Source organism: Eurytemora carolleeae, unplaced genomic scaffold (genome assembly GCF_000591075.1).
Source record: "Eurytemora carolleeae unplaced genomic scaffold, Eaff_2.0 scaffold1190, whole genome shotgun sequence".
NCBI classification, from domain to species: Eukaryota; Metazoa; Arthropoda; class Copepoda; order Calanoida; family Temoridae; genus Eurytemora; species Eurytemora carolleeae.
Genome location: NW_019397076.1, coordinates 133,928 through 151,679, shown reverse-complemented (window position 1 = coordinate 151,679; position 17,752 = coordinate 133,928). Strand labels below are relative to the sequence as shown.

General features: G+C 34.8%; 1 protein-coding gene across 1 annotated transcript; it reads right to left on the bottom strand.

Annotated features, from left to right (window-relative positions):
• Positions 1-3,045: 3,045 nt before the first annotated feature.
• On the bottom strand, positions 3,046-16,751 carry LOC111711643 (uncharacterized). The gene is made up of 8 exons (XM_023486035.1): positions 16,722-16,751; positions 16,510-16,638; positions 12,707-13,277; positions 12,498-12,629; positions 11,901-12,362; positions 11,670-11,822; positions 5,988-6,099; positions 3,046-3,163 (listed from the first exon to the last, which is right to left on the bottom strand). The coding sequence occupies exons 1-8, from the start codon at positions 16,749-16,751 to the stop codon at positions 3,046-3,048; spliced, it is 1,707 nt and encodes a 568-aa protein (XP_023341803.1).
• Between the last annotated feature and the right edge of the window lie 1,001 nt (positions 16,752-17,752).

Sequence of the window (17,752 nt, the reverse complement as noted above, 5' to 3'; positions counted from 1 at the left end):
GGCGGGGGCCGGTATACGCCCTAACTCCTATCCTAAAATTTTGATTTATTTCATTTCATTTCATAATAGAATTTTTTTTTATTAAAAAAAATTACAAATCAATGTCAAAATAAGTTAATTTTTAATCAACAATGAATGAATATGTTTTTACAAAATTTTTGTAATTTTTCAAATTTCATTTGTTTAAAAAACATATCTTTTACAAAAAACTTAATGAAAGGAAAAAATATTTTTAGTTTTCAAATAAACATAATTTTTGAATATTATATCAAAAAAATTAAATTAAGAAACAAATTTTAAAAGATATTGCTGATTTATATTTACAGTGTGTCGTCTCCTCCAAAGGTTTTTTCACCACAGATCCAAGGCATCCAGTCCTCCACATCGTCCCCACATCGCCTGGCCCGCCAGTTTTTGCCAAAGCCCGCTGTCTTGACGCAGAAAAGCTGGAATCCGCAAGGAAGGAGTTTGCGGCCATGGAGTCTGCAGGGATAATCCGACGCTCTTCCTCTCCATGGGCGAGTCCCTTGCACATGGTAAAGAAGCCGGATGGTTCCTGGAGACCTTGCGGCGATTACCGCCGCCTGAATACTCAAACCGTTCCTGATAGATATCCCCTTCCTAATATTGCAGATTTCTCATCTCGACTTCATGGTTCCAAGGTATTCACTAAGCTGGACCTAACCAAGGGGTATTATCAAGTTCTAATGGCTCCTAGAGATGTGCCTAAGACAGCAGTGATCACCCCCTTTGGCCTGTTGGAATGGTTGAGGATGCCCTTTGGTCTCAGAAACAGTGGATGCACCTTCCAAAGATTGATGGATCAGATTTTTCAAGGACTTCCTTACTGTTTTGTATATGTGGATGACGTCCTTATCTCCAGCCCCGACCTCAGCTCTCACCTTGAACATGTTCAGACCGTGCTTGATCTTCTCCGACTCCATGGACTCAGTATCAACCCTGACAAGTGTGTTTTTGCAGCTCCTGCAGTGGACTTCCTTGGTATGAGGGTTTCAGGTTCAGGATGTATTCCCCTGACGAAGCACACCGAGATTATCTCCGCCTTCCCTCGTCCAACAGACAAGAAGGGTTTACAGAGGTTTCTAGGGATTCTCAATTTCTACAGAAGATTTATCAAGGCTGCAGCTAGTCTCCTACATCCTTTAACTGAGGCTCTCAAAGGTAAATCTTCAACTCTAACCTGGGACCTAGAGATGAACCAATCCTTCGCAGCTGCCAAATCCATCCTGGCAAATGTTCCTACTCTGGTTCACCCTGATCCCTCCGCCAGGATATCCTTATCCGTGGATGCCTCTGGATCTCATGTTGGAGCAGTCTTACAACAAGAAGTATCCGGTTCCTGGGCCCCTCTGGCGTTTTATTCCAAGAAATTATCCACCCCAGAATGCAAGTATTCCGCCTTCAACCGTGAATTGTTCTCTGCCTACTCTTCTCTCCGCCACTTCCGCTTCATGCTAGAGGGTAGACAGTTTATTTTGTTCACTGACCACAAACCATTGACATATGCGTTGTTTAGAACATCTCCCCTGGTCCGCCATGCAGCAAAGGAGATTATCGTTCCTGTCTGAGTTCAACTGTGAGATCCTTCATCTTCCTGGTCCGGAGAATGTAGTTGCTGATGCCCTGTCCCGTCCAGAGTCCAGCGATGTTCCACACAATCCTCCGCCAACGACTTTGATATCCGAACTCCAACCAGTTGCTCCGCCTCCAGTTCCAGGAATATCGTTCTCCGAAATGTCTATCCTACAGCAGTCCTGCCCAAAGATTGAAGTACTCAGACGTTCATCAACTTTATCTGTTATTTCTGTTCCGTTCTCAGGTTCCATCCTACTCTGTGACACGTCCACGGGCAACCTCCGCCCCCTGGTTCCAGAGAAGATGAGAAGGTTGGTTTTCTCGTCGATTCACAATATCTCTCATCCTGGTGTACATGCGTCTAGAAGATTAATCTCAAGAAGTTTTGTGAAGGAAGGTTTGTCCAGGGATGTTAACTTATGGTCTCAATCCTGCCTGGATTGTCAACGGAGCAAGATTCAAACCCACATCAAGTCTCCCATCCAACCTATACCTGTTCCTGGACGGAGGTTTTCTCATCTCCATGTAGATCTAGTTGGCCCCTTACCTCAATCCTCTGGGTTTAAGTTCTTGTTTACCATCGTGGACAGAACAAGTGGATGGACGGAAGCAATACCTCTCCAATCCACAACAGCAGAGGAATGTGCCAAGGTTTTACTCCGATCCTGGATTCCAACATTTGGAGTTCCGTCTGTAATTACCTCTGATCGTGGAGCACAATTCACAAGTTCTATCTGGACTAATCTCTGCAAGTTCCTGGGGATTATTCACTCACCAACCACGTCCTTCCACCCACAGTCTAATGGCCTGGTTGAGAGATTCCATCGCCGTCTCAAGGTATCCCTGAGAGCTAGATTGTCCTGAGCAGACTGGTTTGATCATCTTCCCCTGGTGTTACTCGGTCTTTGTAGTGTTCCCAGAGAAGATTCCGCCATCTCCGCATCCAAAACCCTTTTTGGATCTCCGTTGGTGTTGCCTGGAGAATTCCTGGACAGTCCAGAGTTACCTTCCTCGGAGTATCTCCGGAGATTGCAATCAGTCCTGAAGAATAGTTTCACAGTCCTTCCTCATCATTCTACAGTTCCGTCCCTGAAACCAGATGAGATTCCTCCCAGTTTAGTTTCCTGTTCTCATGTGTTCATCAGGGAAGATACATCTAAGCCTCCGTTGTCTCCGCTTTACAGAGGACCTTATCTAGTGCTTTCCAAGTATCCAAAGTATTTTCAAGTCCAGATTGGTTTTAAATCCCACTCCGTCTCCGTGGACCGGCTCAAACCTGTTCTTTCTGATTGTCCTCTGGTTCCACAGTTGCCTCCCCGACGTGGAAGACCTCCGTTGGCTCCGGCTCCGTTGGCTCCAGTTTGTTGGCTCCGGCTCCGTCACCTCCAGCTCTGTTGGCTCCAACCTCTCCAGCACCTCTCCAGAGAGCCCAGAGAATGAAGAAGAGAGTTAGATTCTCATCTCAACAGCCTTCTCCTCTCCCAGTTCGACGGAACCCTGGAAGAGAAGTCTGAGATAAACATCGAGCCCCTGGATTCCTGGAATGCAGTACACAGCATATTCCATACTTCACATGTTATTGTTTAGATTATGATATACTGCATCTAGTATAAATACTGTTTTTGATAATTATATATTCAGTCAGTTTATTTGGTCTTATTCATTTGGTCTTATTCCTTTCATCGCTACAAAGTCTTAATTTGACATAAAGGCAATTACTTATTTGTAATTTGTACTATAAAGACTAAAATATAAAAATTTTCACTTTATGCAAATTATGCATATCTACAATAACTAAATTGTTAGCAAATTAATACATTATTGAAAATGGGGCATTCAGAAAATCTTGCTGTTTTAATTGATAATAAAATTAAAGTTTTTATTATAAACTAGGCTTTATGGCCGCTTTACTCCCATATTCTGTTTTAACTTTTAATTGTGGCTTTATCTTTGAGCATCTTCTCCTTTTCTCTTTTAACAAAAATAAAAAAGTTCTCAGATTTAATTTTTTTCGGGCATTTTTCAAAATTTAACAAACTTTAAAAACTTTTGGGCGCACATTTTGGTAATTTTGAGCATCCCGGAACCTTTCCTGTCTCATGTGAGGTCCCTCACAAAGTTTGGGTCCTATCAGTTCAGCTGTTTTGACATTGTATTGGACACAAGCAGTCAGACAAGCAAAGTATTTTTTATATATTCCGAAAATATTTTTATTTTAACATATGAAGCATAGCAAATATTAACAATAAATATTCAAATTTCTGTGATTTCAAAAAATCTGTCCAGCAACAATGCACAATTTGTTAAAAAATTCAAAATTAGTATGCTTTATACTGTATTTTAGTGCAATCTTCCGTTTTTTTCTTTCAAAAACTTGTTGTTCTTTAATAGAACATTGCCCAGCCCTATCCCTAATTGCCCAATTTTCACAGCCAAATCATTAAAATAAAATTAGACTGCTAACTTTTAATTGTTAAGGTGCTAGGGAAGATATAAGAAAGGCAAAAAATATCTTTGAACTAATTTGTTGGTTTTAAAGAACTGGTTTAGTTTATTCCTACCCCTTTAAATAGTATTTGTCTGTACTGTGTTTACAAACACAATCTTATACTCAAAGATATATACCCCCCATTCATGTTCATATAAAGAAATTATGTTCTATTTATTTCTAAAACCCCTGAAATAGGTTAAATCAATAAATCTCGACTAAAAATCTTGATTTTCAATTTGCATATTATAGTTTAATTTAGAAAGATGTTTGCTTAATATAAAAATTTTTGCTTTAAAACAATTAATTCCCTTTAAATATTTCCTTACTTGTAACTGGATGTCATACATACTCTTTAAAATGCTAAAATCATGAATGTATCACTGAAAATTTTAAAGCCAAAGAGAACAAGATGGGCGCGAAGCACCCTAAAAGGCTAGTTAAAATAGAATCAAACGTTTAAGATAAAGCACTTAAATTATCCGTTTTCCCTAAACCTTAAAATACAAATTTCAGAAAACTGCTATGCAAACAGGATAATTGGTACTTAAAAGCATTCCTTAGTATCCAGCTATATTTAGTTTATGATTTTAATTTGTCTCTACATTGATGCTATTTTTTTTATAAAAGCAAGCAAACAACAAAGATGTTGCACTGAACCCAGAAAGGGGTCTTAAGGTTCCACATTTGGGGGTTTATATTATAACGTAACTAATTCCAACAATAATTATATTGTAGCAAAACATAAAAAATCATTAATTTATAAGAAAAGTTGAATTTTGAATTTTGGTGATTTAAATAGCCAGCTCTTATAGTTTTCTTTTGTGTCAAAATTGGATGTTTTTGACTTCATTAGGAACTCTTATGAATTGACGACTAATTGTGAGAAGTTGGGATGCAACAATATTTACATAGCATGTATTTCATAGCATGTTACTAGTTTGAACAATTTGTGATGCCAGGTAACATTTGATAAGCTGTCCTTTAGTCTTTGCAATACAGATTACATTTCAAAGGATTACAAATAAATAATTGCCTTTATGTCAAATAAAGACTTCTGCAAAATTTTATACAATATCAATGATAATAAGATATTTACACTAGGTTCCATTATTCAGTATTCATTGTCCAGTTCATAAATGTTTGTCTACACATTTAAAGAAGTTTGCTCCTCATGATATCCTCTGCAACCTGTCCTTTCCTCCAAACAGCGGAAGCTTTAGTAGATGTTGGAGCAGGTGTGGTGGTTGTGAGTAGGGTTGTTAATCATTTTTGTAAACGATCGTTTTTTTTTTGTTTTTGAGAAAACAATCGTTTTTGAAAAAAAATATGTATTGACAATTATGTTAACGATCATTAACGAAGGGTTATTGTTAACGATCGTTAACAAAACGACAAACTTTATCAAAACGGTTGTTTTTGGAAAAAAATTACATGCAAAAATTGTCGTCTTACTTGAAGTTTAACAGTTGTGGGGGAGTTTAAAACTCCTTAATATTTTCTTAAACACTACTCAATGATAAGTACAGATGCCCTTCAGGTCGGTTTCCTTTCTTCGTTAACGATCGTTAACGAAGGGGTCGTCGTTAACAATCGTTAACAAAACGACAAATTTTATAAAAACGATCGGATCGTTTTGAAAAACGATCGTTTTTAATAACGAGCGTTTTGAAAAACGATCGTTTTAAAAACGACCATTTTTAAAGAACTAAGTTTTTAAAAAAACGATAGTTTTTAATAACGAGCGTTTTGAAAAACGATCGTTTTAAAAACGACCATTTTTAAAGAACTAACTTTTTAAAAAAACGATAGTTTTTAAAAACGATCGTTTCGTTTTCGATTTTTCGTCGTCGTTTTCATAACGAAAATAGCGTTTTCCTGAAAAATTAAAACGTTAACATACCTAGTTGTGAGAGCTACGGTTGTTTCAAATACAGAAGATGGTGCACATCTGTCAGTAGCACATGATGGAGCAGAAGCAATGTCAGTTGCTGATGCAGTACTTCCTGTAGCCTCTGAAAAAGGGTAGTTGTCAAGAATGTAGTTAAAAACAAAGTAAAAAATAGAAATAATTTTAACCTGAAAATGACTTACGTAGTAAGGTTATTTGAACCGCAGGTAAGGTTGTTAATCATTTTTAAAATGTTCGTTAAAAGATTGTTTTTTGTTTCGTTTTTTAATCGTTTTCAAAGACGATCATTTCGTTTTCGGAATAAAACGATCGTTTTTAAAAACGGCCCACTCGTTTTGAACTTTTAGAAAACGAATAACAATCGTTTTTGAAAACGATTGGTGACCGTTCTTTATACGATTGTTTTTTAAAAAACGATCGCTTTTGAAAAAAAAATTTTATTGACAATTATGTTAACGATCCTTAACAAAGGATTATTGTTAACGATCGTTAATGATGGGTTGTCGTTAACAATGATAAAATTTAATAAAAACAGTCGTTTTTGGAAAAACGATCATTTTTGAAAAAAAATTACATGAAATTTTATTGAATGTCATCTTGCATGAAGTTATAAAGTTGTGGGGCAGCTAAAACTTCTTGATATTTTCTTAAAAACTGCTCTATAATAAGTACAGATGCTCTTTAGGTCGGTTTTCTCTCTTCTTTAACAATCGTCAACAAAGGGTCATCGTTAACTATCGTTAACGAAACTATGAGTTATATAAAAATGATCATTTTAAAACATGATCGGTTTTAACAATGATCATTTTTAAAAACAATTGTTTTGAAAACGACCGGTTTTAAAAAACTAACTTTTAAAAATACCATTGTTTTTAAAACGATCGTTTCATTTTCAATTTTTGTTGTCGTTTTCATAACGAAATGATCGTTTTTCAAAAAAAAATGAAAAAGTTAACATCTCTAGCTGTAGCTACTTCAGAAGTAATTCCGTACAGTCACTTATGAAGTATTATCCTGTGTGGGTATCCCTGTATCTATTCTATTTCATCTAGTATTTAAATAGCTGGATAAATTATGCAATGGTGCATCTGCAAGCAAGGTCATTCATCAAGGAACCACCAAAGAAAATATAAATAAATAGATGAACTGGCAGGTAGACAGCTCCTGCCTATATTGCTTGGAGCAGACAACACTGTACCTCTACGAACAGTTAAAACAAGAGACATCTATAGAAAATTGATTGCTTTCTATTTTCCTTTCTCCCCTTGCTGCCATCTGTAGGAAATACGCTTACAGAACGAGTATTGCAAAACATGACTATTGTATGGGCTGTGCACAGTTGAACATATGTAGTAAAGATACATTAGACAAGCATAAATATTGACAAACATTTGAAAACTATTTTATAGTTGTTAAATCAGTGCCATTAAGTACAACTTGCACATAATAACTTTGTCGGTAAACTTCCTACCTTTGTTTTATTTGCATTTATAAACATGTTTCTTTAAGTACCATTTGCAGCATAGGTTGTTGATACTAAAGTAAACATTTGGTGCATACGATAGAGATGCTACTGCTTTAAACTTATCACAAGACCTCTAAATTATTTGACTTTCCTGTATCTATAATATATCATCCTTGGGAACCATGCATACCACTAGAATTTCCCTAGAAGGAGCTGGTTCATTTGGAGGAATGTCCAGTTTGTCTGGTATAATCTGTATGTATAATGTACAGCTTTTTCAAGCTGGTAAGGTAACCGCCAAAAAAGTTCTTTGAAAAATAATTTTCTGAAAAAATGTCCTAAATTTTGGCACTAAAAAAGCCTTGTGTAAAAAAGTCCTTGAAATAAAAATTCTCTGGAAATAAATTCCTATCATGCTAAGACTTTATTTTCTAGGCCTTTTTTCTGGTTATAGTATAATTTTAGAACAAAAACTGCACAGAAAAAAATTCCATTTACAGTGAAAAATGCATAAAGGCTTGTATCTAGGATTTTCCCATTAGAGGTGCAAAAAGGGGTTTTATAGTATGGGTTGAGTGAAACGTAATGAACAAGGCATAGCAAAGTTTTGTAATTTTGGGGTGAAAACTAGTAATTTTAGCTTAAATGTTATGTGACGTAGAATATTTTCTAATTTGTCAACAACAAAAGTAGTTTTAGCTTGATGTTACAGGGAAAATCTGATTTTCCCTGATGTTTCATACAGACAGTGGACAGTGACACACAGAAAGTTTTCATAATTTAGTTTTTAGCTCAAAATTTTACAATATTGGATAACAGAAATGTTGACAATTTTGATATTACTACTAATGTTCGGTGTTCACTGTTTTTGAATTGTCTAGATTAAATACTGAAACTGAGGCAATGTTTCTGCAAAATTAAAGAATTGAATTGTTGATACATACTGGAACATATTTGTTACATTGTATGTATGTAGAAGAGATGTCAACGTTTTGATTTTTCTAGATTTTAGCTTTCGTTACGATAGTGTTCATCAAAAGTATTAACGTTTGAAACGTTACGTTGCACATTTTAAAATTTTATGGTATAGAGTAACGTTACGTAATGAATTTTCTGCACTTGAATACCTTATACAACGTTAAGCTTTAGTAAATGTTATTGAAAAAACAGTAAGCTCCGTTACGCTTTTGCATTTGATGTTTTAAAAACTTTCCCAACGTTGCGTAAAAGCTTATGTAATATAACCACAATTTTTAACGTTCCACTTTGATGCAAGGTAAATATTTTTAGAGACCTTACGTTACACTTTCACTTGGTTTAAGATCTAAAAGATGACAAACGTTTTGCTTTAATGAAACGTCATTGGGGCATAGTTCTGTACGTTACAATGCATTTCAGTGCAAAGAATATTTTTTGTTAACGTTACGTTTTATCTTAACTTTTCCAATATAAACTCTTTTAATTACGTTTAGAAATTTTACTAAAGTGCACCTTTTCTTACGTTACGATTTATCGAAACGTTATTGTGAAAAATTTTTTGTTACACTTTTTACAACTGACAATCAAAACTGTTTATTCGTTTCGTTTCTAAGAAAGATTTGAAAAAATGTTCTATACGTTGCGTTGTATTAAAATGTTCAAACCTTAATGTGTCTAACGTTACACTTTATTAAAATAATTTTGTTTCTAAATGAAAGCATTGAAAGATTTTTTCCGTGATAATTACATATTTTTACTCACCCTGTATGTTGCTGTTGTATTGTTAACCTTTTTAGAGAATGTGCTGAAGAATATGCATTATGCAATATAAAGATGTTATAATATTATTATGTTTAACGATTTTTAAAATTTGTAAATGAAAGTGTTTAGCATTAGACTTTCAACTCAAAGTGTGTCTTAAAGGGACTAGAGACGTAATTTCAAGTGACCTTCCATTTATGGAGTGGCATGTCCATTGTCCAGTAGGGGTGATCAATATTGTAATAGAGCCAACAACCCACCGAAAGTCGCACCGTTTTGCCACAAAAAAAAATATTTTTTATTTTAATGTTAACATAATAAAAAATCGATTAAAAAATCAGTTATTTTTCTATTCTAAAGTTTCATAAAAATCTATTTATGAATAAAACATAACCCGCATTTTCCAATTGATAAAATATTTTTGCATTTTAGTATCTACATTTCTAAATTTTTCAACCTAAAACATGAACCATGCCAATTGAAGTTATGATTTCAAGTAGTCAAATAAACATGAAACCCAGCAATCGTGTTTGTTCACAGACCCGTTCCATTCAATAAGTTGATTTTTTTTGCAATTAGTAAATTATTTGCTTTATAACAGAAAATGCATATAAAATTTCTTAATGTCGTATTCCTTTTCCAGAGTTTTAGTGGGTCCCATCAAACAATGGCAAACCAAAACCTTTAATGTCCAAGAAACATTTATAAGATTTGAATTTTCAATAATAGCATGTTACAAAAAAACTCGTTTACACTTTAGAAAGGAACTAAGTTTTTTTTTTTTTTCAAATTTACTAATCCCTATATCTTTCTAACCCAATGGTTTAAACCTTGTATATTTCAATATTAATGGTCTACGACATCGGGTTGCCAAGATATATTAAATGAAAATTAAAGTTTTTGGCATAATTACAAAAACGTACATTTTACGTTACGTTACACTATCGTTGACATCTCTAGTATGTAGTAATATCTCAATTTTTCAAGAGAAGAGTAAGATTACACCAAGCAACTTATTTAGAGAGGTTTCAAAGTCGTTGTTCCTTTATTTTAGGAGAAAGGGGTATGGCTACAGGCCAGGACTTTACAGTATTGCAGGGACTCTGCATTTCTATAGTGGGTTAATTACAGGAACCCAGCATATAGGGATGTACTTCCATTCTAAGCATTTCACTATTTTCACACTATGTCAAATGTTGACCCTGATAGAAGATTTATTCAAAGAAATGATCGAAACACAATGTTAAACAAGAATTAATACTTTGTTAAAAAGGTCATTTAAGCTTCTGTTAAAATTTGGTATAGTGAAAGCAAAACAAATATTCAGAATGCACAATTTGTAAATTTGCAAAACTTCTGAAATTTTACTGAACCTTTTAAAAGTTCAAAAACCTAACAATTTATTAAAATAAACAAAGTTTATTCTCTTTACTAATTTTATGACTCCCATTGGGTGCCTTTGACGGAAGACAATAATCTTTTTGATGAGAAAACAGAATATTTGCAAATGACCACATTATTTAAAAAAAAGTAAGAAAAGATCATATGTAGATTTTTGAAAAAGGAATAAATGGATTTTAGATGAAAAAAAAACTATTATCATATTTTAACCCTTTTTTACATAACTCAAAAAGTAATTGTCTGAGGTTGTTGACATTTTCTGACTTTTCCTAATAACCCATAGCCCGATCCTTGAATCTAAAACTATGCTTTTTTACTAACTGCCTGAGTCCTCAGGCACACTGCCTGAAGGATTTATTTTCATGAAACAAACTAAATCTTTGTTTTAACCCACTTTCATAAGTCAGATTTTGATAACTTTTAGCTTTTTAGAAAGCCTATGACATAAGGAAACGGATTACACAAGTTTTGCAAAGAATTGTTTGCAAATTAATGCATACAATCTGTCAAAAAAATTTGCACATTTTTAGTTTTTCTCAACAACACATCAGGTTATCTAAAATTTTTTGCATATTTGAATTGACATGATTAAAGGCTTTTAAAAATAGTATATTTTATCATTTTCTGGACATCTTTTTTGTTGCAAACTAGATTTGCAAAATAAATTTTAATTTTTGTAAATCTACAAATTTTATGCAGATTCTAAAAGTAGAGCATCAGAATTTCCAATGATGTTTCATTTGTCATATTTGGACATCAAACATGGGATTTAGAGGGGGAAAGGGATAAGGTTCTCATACAGAAACATCCTTAAAAATATTCAAATATTTGCATGAAACACATGGAAAATCATTATAATTTATAAAAAAGAAGATTTTTTGAGAAAAATTCTTCAAATATTGAGTTAACATTTTTAATGCATGTATTTCAGGTAAATTAAAGCATGTTATATAAAATTACTAGCTTGAACAATTTGTGATACCAGATAACATTTCATAAGGTGTTCTTTAGTCTTTAAAGAAGTTTTCTCTTTAGGATATCTTCTACAGCCTGTCTTCTCAATGTACGAGAGGGAGCCTTAGTGGCAGTAGTTGTTGGAGCAGGGGTTGTGGTTGCAGGATCTACAGTTGTTTCAACTACAGAAGGTGGTGCACAGCTGTCAGTAGCACATGATGGAGCAGCAGCAATATCAGCTGCTACTGCAGTACTTCCTGTAGCCTCTGAAAAAAGTTAGTTTTCAATATAAAGAATGTAGTTATAAACAAAACAGAAATAATTTCAAACTAAAAATAGCTTACGTAGTAAGGTTGCTTGAGCTGCAGCTACTTCAGAAGCAATAGCTGCCAGAGCTGTTTCAAAACTTGCAGCTGACTCTTTCAAGCTTGCTTTTTCAGCAGCTGAACAGGAAGCTGTTGTGGTAGAAATTGAAACAGCCAAAAGTGCTACTCTGGGAGATGCAGGTGCTTGTCCAATAAGTACAAGTAGTTCTGCAGATATTGAAATGATTTCTGCACAACTGGCAGCTGGTGCTTGTCTTGATACCATCTGTCTACTATTTATGATTGCATTGATCTTGTCCTTTGCTTTGGTGACTGCATCTGTGTTTGCTGCTAAACTCTTTAGTTTACTTTTTAAACCATCAGTGCTCACACTGCATGAGTGAATAGCTCCTGCAACTTCATCCTCAAACTTACGGCAGCTTGAAAAAGCAGCTTTGCATGCTGTAACTGCAGCAGCCATAGCTTTTGCTTCCTCAGCAACTAAATATTCATAATTTAATAAAACGCTTAGTCAAAAGGTTATAGATTTTTAAGGGATAGCATGAAGCTTGTTGCTTTATTTCTCAAAGTAATAGAGAAAACATCTGATTTTAAACACATTTTGATTACACTTACGTGAGCATGTCCTTATGGTGGCAATATCAGCTCCAAGTGTGGGGGCAGCCCAGCATGTACAGGCTTCAGCTCCAGACTTTGATCTACACGCCTCAACTTCAGCTTCAAAAGCTTCAGTCTTTTTGGTGCAATCTAAGAAAAATTTCAAAAAATTAAAGATTCTTTTTTACATTTTTAATCACATGTGACAAAAATATATTTGAGCTTACCGTCCACAAAGGTTGTGTTTGGTTGTGGGAGAGCTGAAATGTCACAGGCAGCCTTGATGTTATCAGAGCACTTGTTAAGTGTGTCAGTCAAGTTCTTGATGTTATTAACACCTGCTTCTTTGGTCAGAGATCCACAGGTTGGGGCAGTTCTATTACCCCCGGCAAAATCAACAAGTCTGTTAAGAGGTGCAGAAAAAACATCTTTCTTATCATTCTTTCTTGTGCCAGTTGTGTTTTGTCGCACAATTCTGTCCCTTTGATTTTTGAAGTTGGCAACCTGATTCTGCACAATTCTCAGATAGCTTACAGCGGTTGAAACACATGAATCTGAAATGGTGCAAGTTTGTCTTGCAGATCCTGACTTTGAAGATCTATTACCCTTTACTTTTTTTATTGACTTGACAGCCTTCTTCTTTTGTTTCTTTTCCCTTTTCTTTTCCTTTTTCTTTTGTTTTTTGTCATCATTCTTTCTCATAGACTTTGCTTTCCTTTTTCCTTTCTTTGAGGCCTTTTTGGATTTTCCTGACTTGGTTTTCTTAGTTGACTTTTTGCCTTTCTTGGACTTGTTGCTCTTTTCATTTCAGTTCATTTCAGTTCATCTCAGTATCTCGAGCGAGAAACACCTAGTGAACTAGCTCCAGCTTTGTAGTGTTAGTGTGTACACAGTACTGCAAATCTCAGCAAATCAAGTAAGTACACCCGTACTTATAAACAATCCTCCCTAAACAACATCTTATTATTCCTTATTTCCAATTCTTTCTTTTTCTTATTTTCTATTCCTTTTTCGATAGGACAGAATGACGAAAAAGAATGATCTCAAAAAAAAGACCCCCCAAAAGCTGGGGTCTCACAACTCTCCATTCTTAGCTTTCTAACTCCTGCACTTGGGATTTTAAGCGCTGCCAACGATGGACCTGGAAACACGAACGAAAATAGGACACCGACCGAACCGATACCGACCGAACCGATTCCGATCACGAACTCTCAAACATATGATAATGGCAAAAAACGTCCACTTGACAGAGACGGCGAAAAAATAAGCCCACTTGGGATGTCACCGTTTTGAACCATTCCAAACCTCGATCTAATCCTCGCAACGAAGTTTATGAGAAAGTAGTCGAAATTATGAAAGGACTCGCACCGATCACAACCGACGAAAATGCACCACCACCAAACCGAGAAACCTTTAACGCATTATATCAAATTGTTGTCTTCTTGAGCCACGTAGTTTTCGAAGATTTTGGCACCGTTGACCGTGTTGTAAACGAAAACCGAGAAATTAGAGAATCTAACCAAACAATGAAGTATGCTCAACATTGAGAGAAACTTAAAAAAGAAATGGAAAAATCACAACGTACAGTTAAAATTCTTGATATGCCCGTTGAGGAGTCTCTAATTGGTGGTAAAATTGAAAATACTAACACAGCTAGGGAAAACGTTAAAAAAACCCTAAAAACTAAACTGAACGTCGCACCGGAACACCTAATCGGCAGTTCGATCTCGATCAATACAAAATCGATACGCGAAGGTAACACACCCGTTGGGATTATCTGCGCAGATAAAGACAAAAAGATCTCGATTGAAAAAGCTCTCAGAGCTGCTTCAAAAAAGGTAGTTGTGGAATGGCCTTCCTATCTATACTCTCACATCAAGGAAATCAGGACGGGGTACAATAAATCAAACAAATTCAAAGGTTCTCAAATTTTAATCCGTCCCTCTGCATCTAACAATAAACTAGTAATATCCTCCCGCCCAACTTCAAACGAAAGATGGGAATATGTTGAAACCTTAAGCTTTCCCCTAAACCCTTCAGACATTGATAAGTTTGGTCAAAAAAGGCAACCTTGCAAATCCAACATTGAAGATGTTTCATTTAATTTCCTTGATTCCAAAGAATACTCTAAAAATATCCCTAACAATAATATTGACCCTCTAAGAAACTCTTTCCAACCAGCTAAGAATGGTGTACCATCGGTACCACTACCTGGAACACCACGAGCTACCACACCAACCAAGAACAGATACGAGGGACTCGAAGAAACACAAGCATAATACTACAAACATTCTAGGATTTAAGGATAAAAAAAGTATTAATTCTAACAATACTACAAACATTCTTTTCAATTTTATTGTGCCTCGAATAAATAAAAAATTTATACCCAAAAATTACCAAAAAAAAATTTATCTTTCAAATGTTCTGCTCAATATCTTATTACTAGACAAAATAACTTCTGAGGATCACAAAATTTTAAACTTTTTAATAATCGATGTCACAACTATTTTTCTGTTAATAAATCATAAGAAATTGATCGATATTATAAATTCTAAGTTGAAAAGTAAATCTTTTTTTAAATTTATCAACTTATCATATAACATTAAAGTCAAAGTTGGAAATTCATCTTCTCATCTCATGTTTCTTAACCTCCTCTGGATTATGAATTTTCAATACTCTTTTGCGCCTGCGCCAGCTCTATCAGGTCCTGCCACACATCAGGGTACACTTTCTGGTGATTATATGATGTTTACGCGGAGGTATTGTGTGAACGTGTGTGTACTGCTCACTCTAGGAACCAGTTCTGTCACGGTACAAACTGAAACAAGTTTAAGAATATATTTTAGTATCAGTGAGACTGTATTTGAACATTGTCGAATTTTAATCAAACTTGATATAATTTTTATCTCAACAAATTTTAACGCTTGTATAACTCTTTACCGACGTAAATCTTTATCAATTCTAAAAGTCAACAGGGAACAGATATCCTGCTTATTTTCAAAACCTCCTCTCATTTTAAGTGTAAAATTCGTATGCAATCATCCATCTAGCACATATTCATATTATAAAAAATATAAACTTGAAAATTTTACACGTATATTTATAATAAACCATGAATTAAATTCAAACATCCTCGTTATCTACCTTCAAAAAACTTATAAAAATCACCTTGATCTTATAAACCTTATCATCTTTAAATACGCCATAGCCTTTAATCGCTTTTTCTTTTTGTTTCCAATTATACCAAACGCGGTACTCGCAATAAATAATAATGGCGACATTTAACGATCTGAGCGGCATACGCTTTTTATCACAGAATGTCAATTCTTTGAATTTATCAACACGTTTCCAATTAAACAGTAACCTAAATAGATTTGACCAAAAGTTAGAATCCATATTAGACAAAAAGGTGGAAATAATATTGCTTCAGGACATCAGGCTGGGTAATGATGGTGAAAAAATCCTTAAGAAAAGGTTAGAATTTAGTAAGTTTGGTTCATATCACACATACACCAACTCTACCCAGGCTAGCCGTGGTGTAGCAATATTAATTAAATCACAATTACCTTACAAGATATTAGAATTCGTGAAGTGTAGTCTGGAAAATTATTTAATCTTGAAAATAGCTCTCCGCGATTCAGTCTTCTTGGTTGGTTCGGTGTACGGTCCCACTATGTATCAGGACCCCGACTTCTTGGATAACCTGAAGAGAGACATTCTTAGTTTAGGTAATCATGAATTTCTAATAGGTGGCGATCTCAACATGGTAACTGATGCAAATGCAATAACCGCCACAAATAATTTCAACTTGGATATTAAAAACATGTTACAGATCCCAAATGTCTCAAACTCTAAAACTCTCTCTATTTGGTGTGAAACGGGGTTCACTGTTGACATCTTTAGACATTTCTATCCTGACCGCAGAATCTTCAGTCATGTCCCATTTAACAAAAACGATCACTCAAGATCAAGAATTGATCATTTTCTATGCTCTCCAAGTTTTGTTAAATCTTTTTCTAATCTTAGCTACCTGCCTATCACAACAAAGCTCTTTGACCACAAGGGAGTCCTTCTTGTCCCTGCCAGGAAATCTCCACGAAATTTGACTTTTCTTGATCCAAGTCTCCTTAACATCTCCGGCCTGAAGCAGGCCGTTAGTCTAGAAACGTTGAGTACTTTTTGTGATTATCTTGATCCTCTGGCTGATCCTCTTTTCATTGTCGAGATCAATGGACAGCTCACCTCCGCACGATCACTTCTTGCAGATATCATCTCTATAAAAAAATCAATTAATAACTTTCCGCATGATAAATTACTAACCTCTGTAATCGAAAAAAAATGCCATGAAATTGATGAAATAATTGCCCCATTTCTAGATATAAGGGATATAGTTCGAAATAGACCTATCATAATCGAATATGACAAATTTCTTGAGACTTTAATGAACAATCTTCATAATTGTATAATGTCACACCAGCGTGCACATAAAAAAATGACGAATATTTTACTTAACGACATGAGAAATAGAATGGCAGAGTTGCAGAAAATGAACTTAAATACTGAATCCATCCTTTACCAAGAGCAAATTTATCTAGAAAAAAAAATTCTTGATTTCGATGACGATTTAAATCTTCGAAACTGCGCTAGAACTAAACTCTGGCATTCCATGAACTTTGAGAAACCAACTAAATCTTTTTGTACACTTGCAAAAGCACAAAAGGGTAATGATTCTTTAAATCAACTTAAAAAACGTGATAATCAGGGGAACTCAGTAGATTACGAAAATAATGATGAACGAAATGCTGAATTATGCAGTTATTTTAAAAATATTTATAGCAAAATTCCGGAAAAAAACTTGAGTCTCGAACAATTTTTAACTCCAGAAATTATGAACAGTGATTATGTGCAATCAAAAAAATTATCTAACTTGGACTCTGAGAGAGACAACGTTCCAATTACACATTATGAACTTACGAAAGCACTAGGAGAGACAAAGATAGGATCGAGTCCCGGTTTGGATGGATACAACTACGCTACACTTAAATTTCTATGGCCTTTAATTGGACATCCTGTAACCAAGGGGTTTGAAGTTATGGTTGAAAAGGAAGAACTTTATCCTAATCTAAGAACTGCAAGTATTAAGCTTATTCCTAAGAAGGGAGATTGCACACAAATTAAAAATTGGCGTCCTATAAGCCTTCTAAGCAATGTTTATAAGGTATTTTCGAAAGCATTTGCCAATAGGCTCAAACGTGTAATTGACTCAAACACAT